The sequence below is a fragment of the Thamnophis sirtalis genome, unplaced genomic scaffold (assembly GCF_051295495.1).
Source record: "Thamnophis sirtalis isolate CommonGarterSnake01/CBP01778 unplaced genomic scaffold, rThaSir2_p1.2 scaffold_5, whole genome shotgun sequence".
In the NCBI taxonomy this organism is placed as follows: Eukaryota; Metazoa; Chordata; class Lepidosauria; order Squamata; family Natricidae; genus Thamnophis; species Thamnophis sirtalis.
Window position 1 is genome coordinate 65,661,251 of NW_028261385.1, and position 17,153 is coordinate 65,678,403.

The window sequence follows — 17,153 nt, forward strand, 5'->3', positions numbered from 1 at the left end:
GCCAGTTTGTTTCCAGGTGCTGGTTATTACCTATAAAAGCTGACATGACATAGGGATTGGTTACCCGAGGAGCCACTTGCCTTCCACATTATCTGCTTTGCCAATTTGATCTGGCAGGATTGGCACACTCTAGGGTAGGGGTCTCCAACCTTGGGAACTTTAGGCGTGGTGAACTCCAAATCCCAGAATTCCCCAGCCAGCTTTGCTGGGAGTTGAAGTCCACCACGCTTAAAGTTGCCTAGATTGGAGACTCCTGCTCTAGGCTCTCTTAAGTTAAACCATAAGGTGTACTGGAAACCTATAAATGTGGTTTCTCAGTGCCTGCCATTTAGGATCACTCCCAAGTTCTGGACAGCCCCACTTAGCTGATGGTTTGAAGGGCCTTAAAAACCTGGCTCTTCCCTGATTTTTTGCAAGGATGAGTGAAGTCCTCTTTGGCAACTTCACTTTCTGTTTCTTTCTGTTCTTGTCAGGGTTTTTTGGGGGGGCGGGGGTCATCCTTGCCATCTTTATTCCTCAATTTGGTCTGCCATTTTTAAATTGTTTTTATTTGTAACCATGAATGCAATAAATAAACAACAATCAAAATATCTGCTGGTGCAAGCTCCCCCCTCCCCCCGTCAATATCCAATATTGGACGTCAATTGGCATTCATCATCTGAAATGAGAAAAGTTAGGATTTAAATTGGAAGATGTCTAGTCTGTAATGTTAACAGGTTAACAGGCAGAAATTGCAAGCATCCATGCTGGTTTTCCTAAATGTAGTTAATCCAGTAAAAGATAATTGCTTGTTTTTCATTAAAGCACAATATCAAATTATGGAATTTAAGCTGTGCTATTTTTAGTATCTACTTCAGAGGAAGCTTATTGATTAAGGTGGGACTGACTTTTAACTAGATATACCTGCATGGTTAATTTTATAGAAACTAAACTTTGGTCCCACTTTGACTGAATTCATGTATTTTTAAAAATCTAGCTTTTTGAATTTTTTATTTGGTTTAATTTCCTAAATCTGCTAAGGTGAAAACAAGTCACATTATAATTTAGCATGATGAATATCTGCAATATTCTGAGTTCAGTATTCATATTGTTTCATTTACTATAAAAATAAATGAGATCAGTACAGGTGCCTATATTTAAGACCACTTATATCTTATATTATAGTTTCCTAATGAGAACATAGTCATTGTAAGAAAATCTGATATTCTATAGAAGAAAATATTTATATAAAAGTAACTAAAATAACTAAATAGAGTGAAGAGAATTGATAGGAAAGTAATTCTTTTACATGGATATGTAAAATTTGCTTCTCAGATTTTCCTGCACATCAGAAAGTCAACATCTGCAATATAAGAAGCACAATACTTTATTATATTAAAAATGCAAGTAATTGCTATTGTTCTTTTAGTTTACAGTATTTTTCTGCTAATGGATGCCAAATTACCAATGAGTCAGTAATGGCCTTGATTGGAAAGCATGGAAAAAGGTAAGGTATATGCCAACTAAAATTGTTAATCAAAATTCAGTACAAAGTGGTTGCATTATCATTGCTTTAATTTAGAAGGGTACACAAGACATTTCCTAATTTCTATAAAAATGGGCTTTATACTGTAGGACAAAAGTCAAATCCATGGGTTTAAACGTAGAACACACGGACCATTCTAATTGAATCCAGATCTTTGCAGGAAACCATCCTTGACTAATGACTGGTTAGCTTCTGTGTTAATACATCCAAACAAAGAACACCCCACTACCTCACTGTGTAATTAGTTCACTTAACAAACTTCTCTGATCTTTAGGAAGGGATCTCCATCTCAATTCAGTGGAATTTACTTAACTTTAACTTTAATCCTGTCATGGCTAGTATCAAGAATATCAATTACTGTGCTTTTATGCCTATTCTCAGCTTTTAATAATTAAATCGTTAATATGGTAAGTTAGAAAGTTTGTGGACCATGTTTGATAAAATATATCCCCCAGCATAAATTAGGGAAATTAAAAATCCCCCATCACAATTATTCTATGTATCTTTGAAAATTCTAGAGTTTATTTTTATATAACACACATCTTTTCTTTGTGCTCGTGTTGTGATCATCAGCAATAGTATTACTTATGTTCATTCTTCCATATATTTTAATCCATTGCTGGGTACGGAGGGAGGAGTCCCCCTCATAGAGATGTGCCCAGACGGGTTTCAGGTGCTTCATCAGCCGAGAGCCCAGGGAAGGGGTGGCGGTGTGGCTATTGTAGTCCGGGAGTCTTTAGCTCCTCGTAGGATCCCTGCTCCGGAGCTTGCCGGGTGTGAGTCCCTACTAGTGAAGTTGGACCTCAAGGGTCAAGCGGGTTTGCTGCTAACGTACCTGCCTCCCAACTGCGTTGCAGCAGCCCTCCCCGCGCTCCTCGAGTCAGTAGCCGAGCTAGCAATTGAGTTCCCTAGACTAATGGTTCTGGGGGACTTCAATCTGCCTTCGTTCGGTGAACACTCTGATGGAGCGCAGGAGTTCATGGCTTCCATGACAGCCATGGGCCTGACCCAGGTAATTCGAGGCCCTACCCACTCAGCGGGGCACACACTCGACCTCGTATTCCTCTCGGAGCAGTGGAGTTATGATCTTGGTCTGAGGGGAAATGAGATCATTCCCCTGTCGTGGTCAGACCACTACCTACTGAGGCTAGACTTCCGGAGGCCAAACCCCCACCGTGGGGAGGAGGAACCGACCAGGTGGTTCCGCCCCAGGCGACTGATGGTCCCTGTTAGGTTCCAGACGGAGCTTGGGGTCATTCCAGATGCTCTCGCCCACAGTTCGGCAGCATCAGAGTCTCTGGACCGAATTGCGCCACTACGGCCCCTCCGGGTCAGCGGCTCGCGGAGACCCCCTTGGTTCACCGAGGAGCTCCGCGAGATAAAGCGCCGGAGGAGACGCCTAGAGCACCTGTGGAGGTCCGATAGGTCCGTATCGAACCGAGCACTGTTGACAGCTTGCACCAAGGAGTATATTCGGGCATTGAGAACTGCCAAAAGATCACACATTGCCTCCTTGGTAGCGTCCGCCGAGTCCCGCCCAGCCGCCCTGTTTAGGATAACCCGCTCCCTCCTAAATAGGAGGGAGACGGGGAACCCCCTGCAGAGTAAGGCTGAGGAGTATGGTCAGTTCTTGGCGGACAAAGTTGCTCGGTTTCGATCGGAACTGGACTCCACTTTCGCAGATCCAGCCGAGACACAAGGGAATGACTTGGCAGACCATCTCTGGGTTGAGTTTCAGGATGTTGCCTCCGGGGATGTGGACAAGGCTATGTGAGCTGTGAGTTCCTCCACCTGTATACTGGACCCGTGTCCCTCTTGGCTGATTGCCAACAGCAGAGAGGTGACACGAGGCTGGATCCAGGCGGTTGTTACCGCCTCTCTTTGGGAGGGATACCTCCCCACCGCGCTTAAGGCGGCGGTGGTGAGGCCCCTCCTGAAGAAACCGTCCTTGGATCCAGCAGTTCTTAATAACTACCGTCCAGTCTCCAACCTCCCCTTTGTGGGGAAGGTTGTTGAGAAGGTGGTGGCCTTACAGCTTCAGCGTACCTTGGAGGAAGCTAACTATCTTGACCCCTTCCAGTCTGGCTTCAGGCCCGGTTACAGCACTGAAACCGCTTTGGTTGCATTGACCGATGATCTCTGGAGAGCCAGAGATGGAGGCTATGCGTCCATCCTGGTTCTCCTTGACCTCTCAGCGGCTTTCGATACCATCGACCATGGTATCCTTCTGCGACGACTGCGGGAGGTGGGGGTGGGCGGCACTGTTTTACAGTGGTTCTCCTCCTACCTCTCGGACAGGTCGCAGTCGGTGTTGGTGGGGAGGGAGAGATCGTCCCCGAGGCCCCTAACCTATGGGGTGCCACAGGGCTCGGTTCTGTCCCCCCTGCTATTCAACATATACATGAAACCGCTGGGCGAGATCATTCGGAGGCACGGGATTAAGTACTACCAATATGCGGACGATACACAGTTGTATCTGTCCGCCCCGTGCCAACTCAATGAAGCGGTGGACGTGATGAACCGGGGCCTTGAGGCTGTTAAAGACTGGATGAGAGCTAACAAACTGGTGCTCAACCTGGAAAAGACCGAGTGGCTGTTGTGTTTTCCGCCCAAAAATTCGGCTAACGTTCCATCAATCAGGCTGGGGGGGGCAAAATTTATACCCCTCAGACAGGGTCCGCAACTTGGGAGTCCTCCTGGATCCACAGCTGAGTTTTGACCACCATTTGTCAGCTGTGACCAGGGGGGCATTTACCCAGGTTCGCCTGGTGCGCCAGTTGCGGCCCTACCTGAATCGGGAGGCTCTCACAACAGTCACTCGAGCCCTTGTGATCTCTAGGCTGGAATACTGCAATGTGCTCTACATGGGGCTGCCCTTGAAGAGCATCCGGCGACTTCAGCTAGTCCAGAACGCGGCCGCGCGAGTGATCATGGGCGCACCACGGTTCGCCCATATAACACCGATCCTCCGTGAGCTGCGCTGGCTACCTGTTGATCGTCGGGTGCACTTCAAGGTCCTACTTACCACCTATAAAGCGCTCCATGGTAGTGGATCTGGCTATCTGAGAGACCGCCTTCTGCCAATTACCTCCTTGCGTCCCATCAGATCGCACAGGGTAGGCCTCCTCCGAATTCCATCCGCCAGTCAGTGCCGACTGGCGACTACACGGAGGAGAGCCTTCTCAGTTGCAGCTCCGACGCTATGGAACAACCTCCCCATGGAGATCCGTACCCTCACCACAGTCCAGGCCTTCCGCACAGCCCTCAAGATCTGGCTATCCCGTCAGGCCTGGGGATAGGATTTATTCTCACCCCGCCCGAATGTTGAGTGAATGTTGTGTTTTATGGTTAATTTTTTTTTTAACTCACGTTTTTTCTTTTATGTCTTGTCTTGCACTCCCTTCCCCTATTGTTGTAAGCCGCCCTGAGTCTCCTCAGGGAAAAGGGCGGCCTATAAATATCCAATAAAATAAATAAATAAAAAAAATAAAAAATAAGTCTAGTGTAGTATCACTAAATTCACTCCTTGGGTTTCTGAGGAGATATGGATTATTTTAACCTACAACTGTCTTTTAATATTTCTATTAATTCCTTCAGTTCTTCAGTTCTATTCTAGTTGTAGACATCATATGATCCAGGTTTCCATTATTCTTGCTATGCTTTCTTTTACTATGTTCATCTTATTTTATTTCCCATAATCTGAACATTAGTGCTTAGACCTAGGTCACAAATTTTATAAAATAACTTGCTGATTTTTTTAATAAGTAGTTTCAACAGAAACGGCAGAAAAAATAGCTTACTATGCTTAAATTACTTTTACTAATTTTTGTGGATAGCAGTGCAATAGTCTATTATCTAGATAATTCAGACTGTGATCCCACAAACTTTCTCTCTTGGACATCATGTCATTCACCTGTCTTTTGTGAAGTGTTTTTTGTGGCTTCCCTTTGAATAAATGAGAATATAAATGAATAAATGAAAAGGCTAGGTTATTGAGTTGCCTTATCTGTTAAATTATTATATGATTGTAGCTGTACCTACGTCCCTGTTGATACACTTGGGAGAAGCAACAGTTGTTTGTGAACTAAATCTTGGAAGTTCTTTCAGATTCCTGATTCTTACTCCTGGTGTTTAACATACAGTAGTTCACAAGCTCACTGACCCTGTTAACATATATGCTGGTTTCAGTTCTTTATAACCACAGATCAATTATAACTTTTTTCTATGATAGAATAATATTTTTTAATGTAGAAGAGTACTTGTAGCTCAGGGTTGAAGTATGAGATCCCTGGTGCTCTCTAAAGCTCGATTGTTTTCTTGCAGATATTTCCTTATCCAACCAGGTAACACATCAGTTCAAAGATCTATATCTTATCTTTTGTTCCACAGTGTCTCTTCTCTTGAAAGCTCAAACGTAGAATCTTCTCTGAAAGCTTTATCTGAGCTCTAACAGTACAGAATGTCCTCTGTTTTTTATTCCTGATTCTCTCCTACTTTTTTAATTGTCTTCTTTGTGGACAGTTGCCTCCATTGTTAGCAACTTCGGTAAGCCCTTCTTTCATTTAATCATAAACATCTTCACTGCTGTCATCTGCTGATGTTCAACCAATGATTGCTCCGGTCTTCTCCCTTTTTAGCTGGATACCACTAACATTTACATACTGCAAATACAATGCCAGTTTGTTTCCAGGAAGAAACATAAACATGCTTACAAGCACTACAAGTGATGACGGCAAATGTTGGAAATCTTATTTTAAGTCAATCATGTTGCCATCATTCAAGCACCTTGTAGCAATTTGAACTTGTATGTGAATTGGTTGTTTGGCTTGCCTTAATGGCAAAAAGAGCTTCAATACTACATTATTTCTGTGTAATATATTATATTGCTAATATAGGTCATTATTTTTTTCTTAGAGAAAAGGTTGTAGCTTGCAGTACTTTAAATAAGTTCTGGTCTCAGAAGAGAAAACAAAATCTTATAAATGCCTTATTTATTTTGTATTTTTATCACAGAATGCCTTAAGAATTTAGGTCTTGTAGTAAGTACAGCATATATGCATGGTTCATTAAAAAAAAAGAAGCCATCATATCATCTCCTTGTTTTCTTTTCTTAACATAGTACTGTAAGCATATTCACTTCAAGATGAAAATCATGGTTTGTTTTTTTTGGAACAAATCACAAGTTGATGTGATAATGTGTTGATATACAGACTCTGGCTTACTATTTTTGAAAACAAAATCGTACCTTATTCCTGATTTAGACTTTATGAAGCTGAAGGCAAACTTGACTGTATGTTATTTCATGATTTTATTTTCATCTACATAAGATTTGCATCTTTGCCTGAGATAGATTCTTTCTCCCTGTACAAGTTATCTTTATCTTCACAAACAAAACATTTAATTAGTTAGTCTTTATGGTTAATTTGAACTGTATAATGTATGTTATGTACTTGAATAAAAACATTTATATAAAACCAAATACAGTGCAAATATTAGCAATTGTTTATATTTCCATTTGGTTACCTAACAGATGGTAATCAGAGTCTCTCAAAGTGACTTTTCCTTTTCTACAAACTGTACACAAACTTTTTTCTTTTCCAATTATGAAGGACTGCTGGCCTTTTGAATTTTTTTACTCTTTTCTAGTGGACAACTTTTCATACTGTTCAGAGCCCACTTTTGAGCAGAAAAAAGGTCTGTTGAAAGGTCTAAAAAGAGTGGAGTGGAGAAGCAGGAATAACTAGCTGAAAACATATAGAAGGAGATTTTTTAATAATGATAGGAAAGTGTCTATATTTTTTTTCTTAGGTGCTTCTTAGACCTTACTGTGTAACCTTGTAAGATAGATCAATATATGATCTGGCAGGAAAATGAATGAAGCTGAGAGACAGTTACTAGTCTGAGGCTATTTAATGGGTCTGAGCTGAATAACAATTCCCAAATTTCTAAGGCTAATTTGTCATTTGTGGTTTATTTTGGCACAACAAAATCCTGGCAAGTCATTTTTTTCTTGATTGAATGACGTTGGCTTTATCTTGTGCCAAGCCGAAGATTTCCACAATTATATGCTGATGCTTCAGGACCCTAAAAATATTTATTTTCCATGTTAAATGTATCATCTAACAAAACACTGCAAATTTGTTCTTTTTTTCTGTTTCATTTCTTCTGTTGGATATGGCCAATTCACCTTTTATCACTCATCAGGGAAATTCCACAGAAAGGCCTATTTTGAAGGGGGAAGGGCATTTTTATGAATTGTTGATAGTTAACAGGAGTCCTGCAACTTACCAGGGTTCTTACATATGTTCTTATTTTCTTTTCATGTAGATAATTGAAAATTGCCAAATAAATAATCCCATGCGTGTATATCACATCATATAAAAAGCATGTGCTTTCTGAAATCAGTTATAATATAAAAATATAGTTACTGTAATCCTACCTGATTAGTTTATTAATTAATTTATCAATAACTTGTTCAGACTTAGACCAAGATACTATAATATCAAAATTTCATATTTTGTTTTCATATGCTTCGCATGTTAAAATTGGGGAGTGATATTATCTTTAAGCACTTATCTTAAAAACATTGAATGGCTAATATTGAAGGATATTGCTAACTTCCTTATGTTTTTTTCTAGCCTTAAGAAACTGGAAATGTTTGGCTGTCAAGCCATTACGGACAAATGCTTGAAATCAATTTCTACTAAATGTCTAGGTCTAGAAGTTCTGAATATTGGCAGAGTTCACAGAATTTCGCAGGACTGTTTAGTTCAAATGGTAAATTCATTGCAACAGCTTACTTGCCTCAATGTCACAGGCCTTGAAATGGTAAGAGCTGTTTATTTATTTCACCCATTTCCCTCCGTTAATTATTTCTTTTTTTGCTTGTGTTCAATTTATCATATTATATATGTCAAAGATTGACAACTTAAAAATGTAATCCCTGGAAGAAATACTTTTTTACACTTAATAGGCTTATTGACTAAAATATTCTAATGCAAGGTTTTTTTTAAATTCTAAATTAGTTTTCTCCCAGCCTGGTATCCCCTCTTCTGATGCTAAGACATAGACTGGAGCTAGAGGTCAACCTGTCACTTTATTTATTCATTTGTTAAATTTATATGCTGCCCATCTTACTGTTAAGTGACTTTGGATGACTTACAATGTCATAAAAGCAAAATACAAAATATTAAAACATTAAATTAGATGAGCCGAGGTGGCGCAGTGGTTAGGGTGCAGTACTGCAGGCCACTTCAGCTGACTGTTATCTGCAGTTCAGCGGTTCTAATCTCACCGGCTCAAGGTTGACTCATCCTTCCATCCTTCCGAGGTGGGTAAAATGAGGACCCAGACTGTGGGGGCGATATGCTGACTCTGTAAACTGCTTAGAGAGGGCTGAAAGCCCTATGAAGCGGTATATAAGTCTAACTGCTATTGCTAAATATTAAAATTAGCATAAATTTGATGAGTTAGAAACTGGAATTCAATGGGGTAGGGAATGGGAATTTTTTTGTAGTCTATTAATGAGTTCCAATGTAGAATGTTCTCATCAGGAGCCCAGAACAATCAGCAGAGCCAGTTTGAGGCTCTTTCAAAAGGACAAGAGAGTGGGAGCAGATCTCACTTTGAGGAGGATGTTCTAGAGCAGTGGTGTCAAACTGGCGGCCTATGGATTGGATGTGTCACATGCAGGCCACATCCACCCCAGCTCCGCGAAGGGGAAAAACATCACGCTGTGTCACATGACGGCAGTGTTACACCTGTTTTCTAGAGGGTGGAGCTACAGCAGAAAAAGTCCTCATTCTGGATCCTTCCAGCCAGAATTCTTTAACAAAAGGGCCCACAACATGCCTCTTCTGCTGGAACGAGTGGAGTGAGCCAATCCCATTGAAATGAGATAGTTCTGCAGGTAGCCTGGACCCATGCCATAAAGGAGTTTAAAGATGATAACCAACACCTTGAATTGGATTTGGAAGCAAACCAGCAACCAGTATAGTTTGTGCAATAGCAGTGTTAAATGTATCACTCTAGGGGATCCTAGAACTACCCACTGCTGCTTTCTATGCAATCTGTAGCTTCCAAATACACTTCCAGGATAGTAGCAGAATGCACTGCAGTAATCCAGGATATGAGTGATTGAGCAGCAACTTTGGAGCAAGGTGCTATTTTAAGTATCCAGAACACAAGTCATGCTAGGCTTTATCTGGATTTGCATCTGAAAGTCAATGCAATAGGTGTAACAGATTAACTGCAGAATGTTTATAATGAATTATGATATCTGTGCAAAGGTCCTCCTTGCCAAAGCTGTCACTTGCACTTCAAGCAAGAGCCAAGAGTCAGGAGGCCCCTCCGGTTACACACAAATTCTGTCTGAGGAATGCCTTATCCAGAATAACCTTGTCCAATATTACTGCCAATGGGACTTCTTGTATTACTACGCAGTGAGACTTGACAGGGTTAGGCCTGAGCCTTTTCTTCCCTATTTGAATACTAATGGAATCCAGTCTCTAGAACAGGGCCCCAACCACATCACCAGTTCAGTCTAGAGTTGCTGTATGTCATTCATATTGTCAGGGTTCCAATTAACACCCGCAACTAAAGAAGACTCCCAACTAAAGAAGACGCCAAGGCTAGTGATTCCTCAAAGATCCATTTTATTAGAGATGTCATATTGGCACATCTGGGAAAACCTGAATCTGAGAGTTCCGGGTTTTCCCCAGCCAAAAGAAAGTCAAAGATCCATCCCCTGCACCCACAAGTCCATCACATGATCCAATCATTTCAATGGCCCAACTAGAGACTGCCCAACTAGAGACCGTCCCCAGTCACTCCCATCCAGGTGCACGCTGAATGTCCTTGACTGCCATAGAAAAGAATGTTGTTATGGCTAATCCTCCACCGGCTCCTAGCAATCCCTCCTCCCATTTTCCCAGGCACTAAATGTGGCAGCCCTGCAGCTTCAATGAAAAAGATAGCTTCCAGGACTGACACATATATTGATATATTTCTAAAATAGTTAAGAAAGTAGTATCATGGATTTATATATAAACCGATAGAGTAATGGGAAAAACGTATGCCAATACACATTGAACATTAATCTATAAATAATATACTGGAGTTGGTTTCCTTATTGTACTGGGAATAAAGAACTTGACTTGCAGTGAATAGCTCTGTTCTATTATTGAAAGACAATCCTCCACATTGCCTTATTTCTTGCTTTTGTCTTGTCTTGGGCTGCAGATGAGGGATTCTCTAGTACATTCTATTTTGAAGAAGTGTCCTAAACTGGATTGTTTGATTCTTAATTTGTGTTCTCACATAACTGACATCAGTCTAATTGAAATTAGCAGTTATTTGCCAGGGATCAGGTAAGATAATATGTTGCAAATGCACTTGTCATTGAATTTATATATTTTGGTATTATTTAAATAATTTTCAGTGATGTTACATCCTTAGTTACGTTGACATTTTGTTTTGCCTTTTTGCTGTTTGCCTCAAATGCATTAAATAAGTCCTTGAAGCTGTACTGGATCGCGCTATTTCTGTGGCAACTACTTAACATTTTGTTGTGCTATCAAATGTATATGGTTTTAAAAAGTAAAATTTAAAAGTGTATTAGATTCTTAACATTTTTATATTTTAATAATAAATTTAAAATAAAGAACTGGAAAATAACTATAATTGAAGCTGAAAATCATAGCGCTGTGGTTACTATTGATCATAGTTTAAACCCGGAGTGGGAATCAAGTAACATGTATTCAATAAATAAAGTATGGGTTTAGCAGGATTGCCTGTTTTGAAACTCATTTATAATCTATTTAATCGAAGAAGGCATTAGAAAGTTGCACATCTCTGTGATAGTTAGATTGCTTTGCTTTGGATAAAAAATTGTTGTTTTCTTTATTTTGCTAAAATAATGAACAGTATCTTGATGCTTCTTTTGCTATCACTGCAACTCATTCCTACTTCCTTCTGCATTTACTCCCAAGATGACACACTTTGACTTTTTAAAATGTTTCCTTACTCATGGTTTGAATCACAAGGCTGGGAAGGGGAAATTATACACGAGAGGGAACCAGAATACAAAGATAAAGTGACTAAATTAATGGACCAATGAAAAGCTGTGGACATATTATAATTGGACTTCAGTAAGGTATTTGATGTAGTAAACTACAACCTATTTCTTGATAAGATCGAAAAATAGGGGATAGAGAGCAGATGGATTCGTAACTGGCTGACAAGCTGCCCTCAATGTTTAGTCCTCAATGGAACTACACCTAAATGGAGAAAGTATATAGTAGAGTGCCCCAAGATTTTGTCTTAGGCCTAGTACCCTTCAACACCTTCATAAACAATTTAGATGAAGAAATAGAAGAGGAACTTATCAAATTTGCAGATGACACCAAGCCAGGGGGAATAGCCAATACTTTAGAAAATAGCTCAAGATTCAGAAAAATAGCAGTAGATAGCAATAGCAATAGCAGTAGACTTATATACCGCTTCATAGGCCTTTCAGGCCTCTCTAAGCGGTTTACAGAGAGTCAGCATATTGCCCCCAACAATCTGGGTCCTCATTTTACCCACCTCGGGAGGATGGAAGGCTGAGTCAACCCTGAGCCGGTGAGATTTGAACCGCTGACCTGCTGATCTAGCAGTAGCCTGCAGTGCTGCATTTAACCACTGTGCCACCTTGGCTCCTTCAAAAAACCTTGACAGACTTGAAAAATGGGCCCTATCAAACAAAATGCAATTTAGTGGTGAAAAAAGTAAGGATTTACACTTAGGCAAGAAAAACCAAATGCATAGGTATAGAATAGATAGTACCTGGCTCAACAGCAGCAACTGTGAGAGGGATGTAGGAGGATTTAGTGGTCAAACACTTAAGTATGAGCCAGCAGTGTGCTGCAGATGCCAAGAAAGTTAATACAGTTCTAGGCTACATAAACAGAGGAATAGTATCAAGATCACATCAAGTATTAGTTGGAATACTGTGTCCAGTTCTGGTCTCTGCAATACAAAAAAGATGTTGAGACTCTAGAAAGAATACAGAGAAGAGGGACAAAGCAATGTTCCCTCTAATTTTTTTTCAGTGTGAGCGGAAAAGTATAGTGTTTGAGCGGTACATTTTCATGCCTGAGCACCTGAATTTTTTTAACAGATGTCACCTAAGACAACAACGAAATCAGTATTATTTGAAACTCAAAGTTATGTTTATTCAAGGTACCCACTTAATTAAAAGTGTTATATAATATCAGTATCACTTAACAACGGTCCTGTTTAGCAACCAAAATGTTGGCTCAGAAAGTCTAGCTTTTGAAGCACGCAAATCTTAAAGCTATTGTTACAACACCCTCGCACCCCTAACCCTTTAGCAAAAAAAAACTCTGGGGTCTTCAAACCTGACAGCTTTAAGACTTGTGGACTTCAACTCCCAGAATTCCTCCTCCAGTCATGTTGGCTCAGAAACACTGGCAGTGAAGCATGCAAGTCTTAAAGCTGTCAAGTTACAAGATCCTTGCACCCATAACCCTTTAGGGGAAAAAAACACAGGGATCTTCAAACCTGACAGCTTAAGACTGTGGACTTCAACTCCCAGAATTCCTCCTCCAGTCATGTTGCGGCGACGTCATCTGCGTGGATCTGCTCCATCTTCGGGGTTTTTCACAGGGGGCAGGGCTGCCGCTGAAGATGCCGATGAGCCTCCCCCCCCAGAATAACTCCTGCCGCCTCCCCCTCCTCCTCCAAGAGGACCACCACATTTGCTGCCCAGCGCTGCAGCCGAGGTGAAGCCACCAAAGCTCCCGCAGGCGCCCCCGCCCATGGCAGGGGCGGCAGTGCCTCCCCCTCTGCTCGGAACACCTCACATAAGCAGGGGTGCTGGCGGGAGCTTTGGCGGCTTCACCTCAGCCGCAGGGTTGGGCGGCAAATCCGGCAGTGCTGTTGGGGGAGGAGGAGGCAGCAACAGATATTCCGTTCGAGCAGAAAGCAGGGCGAGGGATGGGAGGAAAGAAAAGAGCCTGAAGCGCCCGAAGCAATGGGCTTCCGGAAGGCGGAAAGCAGAGGGGGGGGGAGATACCGGCAGGTCGGGCGTCCAGGAGAGCCATCTCGGTGCCGCCGAGGCGGGGGGGGGGAATGCTAGGTGCTGGGCTGCCTGTGACTCACCCTCTCCATGGCTCCCCAGGGCTGCAGCAAACTAAGCAACAAAGCGAGCTAGAAGGACCGCCATTTTTTTTTAATATCTCTCCCAGTCTGGGGAAGTCCTTTGCGGGCGGCCAGTTCTAGCCGCCTGCAGAGGACATCCCCATGTTTGCTTTGATAGAAATCTCTGCGCGGCAGTTAGAAACTGCTGCGCGGGGGTTTCTTGCCTTAGAGGGAACAGTGGGACAAAGATGAGTCTAAAAGCTAAAATATGATGAAAGGTTGTAGGAACTGGGTATTTCTAGTCTAACAAACAAACTGAAGGACTAAGGGTGACATGATAGCAGCCTTCCAATATTTGAAAGGTTGTCACAAAGAAGAGGAGGACAACATATTCTCCATAGCACTTGAAGGTAAGACAAGAAGTAATGTTGATCATTTGATCCTGGGATGCTGCCACCATCATAAACACATGTCATTTGCTAAGTGCCCAAATTTTCATCATATGACTGTGGGGATGCTGCAATGATTGTTAAGTGCTATCACTTTTTCAGTGCTATTGTAACTTTGAACAGTCATTAAACAATTGGTTGTAAGTCAGTATGTTACAGCATCCTAGGCTGTTGAGAAGAAGTCAATGCATATGAAGGTCAATACCAGCTAAAGAATTATGACAACTGTGATTTCACATTGTTGTGTCTGTAGCGATAATTAAAAATGTCAATAGAAACATCCTCAGTACAAAAACTGTACATGAAACTAGGCTTCTATATTTTCTTTTCAGTTTGAAACATCATGCAAACTAATAAAAATACAAATGAATGCAATAGCACTAAAGGATCAAATAATTATAACATTGATAATGGAGGAAAGAAAAAAATGAAAAAGAGGTTGAAAATTATGAGAAGAATTATCCTGAAAATTTTATCTATGTTGTTCAGAAATCTTCTCTGCCACTTGGTTGAAAGAACAACACTTCAAAATGCTGGCAAGCAATACTTAACCAACAGTTTATCTTCTAAATAGCCAATTAGTTAACTGACATACCATGTAGCAGTAACACCCTATCTCTTTCAAATCTCTCTGTGTCTGTGTCAGGTTACTGCTTTTTACATCCTTTCAGGTACCTTGATGTTAATGGATGTAAAGATGTGAGTGATATTGGAGTTCAAGCTTTAGCAAGGAATTGCCATAAAATTTCTTATCTTGATTTGAGTTCCACAGCAACAAGCAAAAGAGGGTAAGATATTTGGTAAAAAATGTGCACATTTTAAAAAGAAAATAGGTGACATAAATTAAAGCTGATCCTAAGAGTCTATTTAATATTAACTATATTGTCAGTGCAAGCAGTGACATAATACTACCATTGATTAAAAATTGTTTTAAGTCACTTAAAGTGGTTATATAAAGAGGAAGGTGAGGTATAAATCAGGGGTGGGATCCTACCGGTTTAACAACTGGTTCATTGAGCGCACGTTTCGCAATCTATGCCCTGGTAGTGCAGTGGTTAGAGTGCAGTATTGCAGGCTACTTCTGCTGACTGCCGCCTGTCTCAATTTGGCAGTTCAAATCTCACCACGCTCAAGGTTGACTCAGCCTTCAATTCTTCTGAGGTCAGCAAAATGAGGACCCAAATTGTTGGGGACAATATGCTGACTCTGTAAACTGCTTAGAGGGGGCTGTAAAGCACTGTAAAGCGGTGTATAAATCTAAGGACTATTGCTGTTGCTAATATTGTACAATGTACCCAAAATACTTGTCTAATGATCTCCTTTTCAAATCTTATAGTAAAAGCATAATGTAATTTGTTCTTGGATTTCAGGGTTTGCTTGTTGGCTAATTTCTGCTTTAATACCTTAGAGTGTCTGAAGCTTAGTTTCTGCAGGAATATCTCTCTAGATTCAGTTGCAAAACTATGTAAAAACTGCAAAAGGTGAGTGTACTTTAAACTGATGCTAAAGTCTCTCTAAAATTCAGACTATTTCATTTTGGTGACTTGTTAATAAGCAGGGCGAGCTTGTTTTAACTATTGAAATGGAGGTGCAAGGATAGATATCCCAGTGGTCTCCAGATGTTATAGATTATTGGTCATAATAATCAGGCTATTTAGGGCTTATAAATGGTGTTATTTAGTCCTCAGTATTTGATATGTTTAAAATAATAAAAAAACTGCCAGGGGTTATGACCAAGATTTATTATATGAAAAAGATAGGGGAAAAAGAAGAATAGATCACTGTGTCCCCTACTATTAGCCCAACTAAAAGACAAAGTAGTTTTAATGTGTTCTTACTTAATGAAATTTCTGGTTTCAATATGTGATAACATCTTTAATTTTAATGGTCTGAGTAAAGGTTTAAATAAATTCATGGTAGAACTTATTTTTCTGATAGTCAAGGATAAATGCTAATATAGCTTTAGAAATAAATTTCATCCGCATACCGCAAATTAATGGGAACCCTACATAAGTTTAGAAATTGAGGGACAATGGACTGAAATATTGAGGAAAAGTGCATGGAAAACTGGTGCAATGTTTAACAGGAGTGCTGCACCTTACATTTTATGCCCTCCTGTTTTAAATAACTAAATTAGAGATTCCTAAGCTTTGGGGACCATTGAGAGGACCTGGAATTTGGACAGCCTGTTTTGAACATTTCTCACTAAATGCCTGATGTTTTTAGCAGCACCAGTTATAAAATATTCATTTATCTGTATTTATACTTTATACTCACTATCCCATCAAGGATCTCAGAAAGTTCTCTATTTCCTCGTGTCCCTTCCTTTTTATTTTTCTGGATAGATGGTCATTTGTATCATCCTCAGTATATTTGGGTCCCAAGCATTCTTTCAATAAAAAATTTTCTTGGGACTGGGACAGTGGTGGCTTCTGGATCCTGTTGTAACCAATACGGTGCAATGGGGCTAGACGTCCACCACATGAACACGCGCGGGACGTGCATGCATCCTTACCTCTTGTGACGCTCCGTGATACCTCCACTACGCTCCAGCTACTCGGCAGAGCACAGGTGCTGTATGCTCTATGCATCTGTGCGGAAGTGCCGAAGAGCTAAAAATTTTGGTAAGGAGGGCAGGGTCCTCCGGAGCACCGTACTGGAATGGTACCCAGTGCTCCCGGCAGGCACCAGTACACCCATACCGGGGTGTACTCGTCGTAACCCACCACTGGACTGAGACTTTATTCTGCAGAAGCTTCCCATTAGCTTTGGAAAAAAATAACTTCAAAACAAGAGAGACTGGAACCTGCTAGCATTTATTCAGTGCTTTAACCTTTAGCTTAGCCAACCAGCATTGTAAGGGAAAAACATTTGTACTTCCAGAAAATCTAAATCTCTTTAGGTAAACAGATTTAAGTTTTCAGTAGATGTCACTAACTATACTAACTATCGACCCATATCTTTGCATCTCAAGTTACACTGAATTAATATTCAAAGGATGTGGTTATGATTCTTTTGTTACTAAGGTGGTGATTTTA

The 17,153-nt window shown here is 40.8% G+C and overlaps 1 protein-coding gene and 1 long non-coding RNA gene across 8 annotated transcripts in view; one reads left to right on the forward strand and one right to left on the reverse strand.

The window, feature by feature from the left end:
- The window catches only part of LOC106551140 (uncharacterized), a 47,539-nt gene that overhangs the window by 26,718 nt on the left and 3,668 nt on the right, over nucleotides 1-17,153 (forward strand). For 4 of the 5 annotated variants that reach the window (XM_014069165.2, XM_087715950.1, XM_087715952.1 and 1 more), the window contains exons 9-13: nucleotides 1,409-1,486; nucleotides 8,164-8,353; nucleotides 10,766-10,893; nucleotides 14,787-14,903; nucleotides 15,486-15,596. In XM_014069165.2, coding sequence (XP_013924640.2) covers nucleotides 1,409-1,486; nucleotides 8,164-8,353; nucleotides 10,766-10,893; nucleotides 14,787-14,903; nucleotides 15,486-15,596 — 624 coding nt within the window. The other variant, XM_087715953.1, reaches the window with a different exon arrangement.
- The window catches only part of LOC148045408 (uncharacterized), a 37,055-nt gene that overhangs the window by 16,142 nt on the left and 3,760 nt on the right, over nucleotides 1-17,153 (reverse strand). The gene's annotated exons all lie outside the window — the stretch shown is intronic.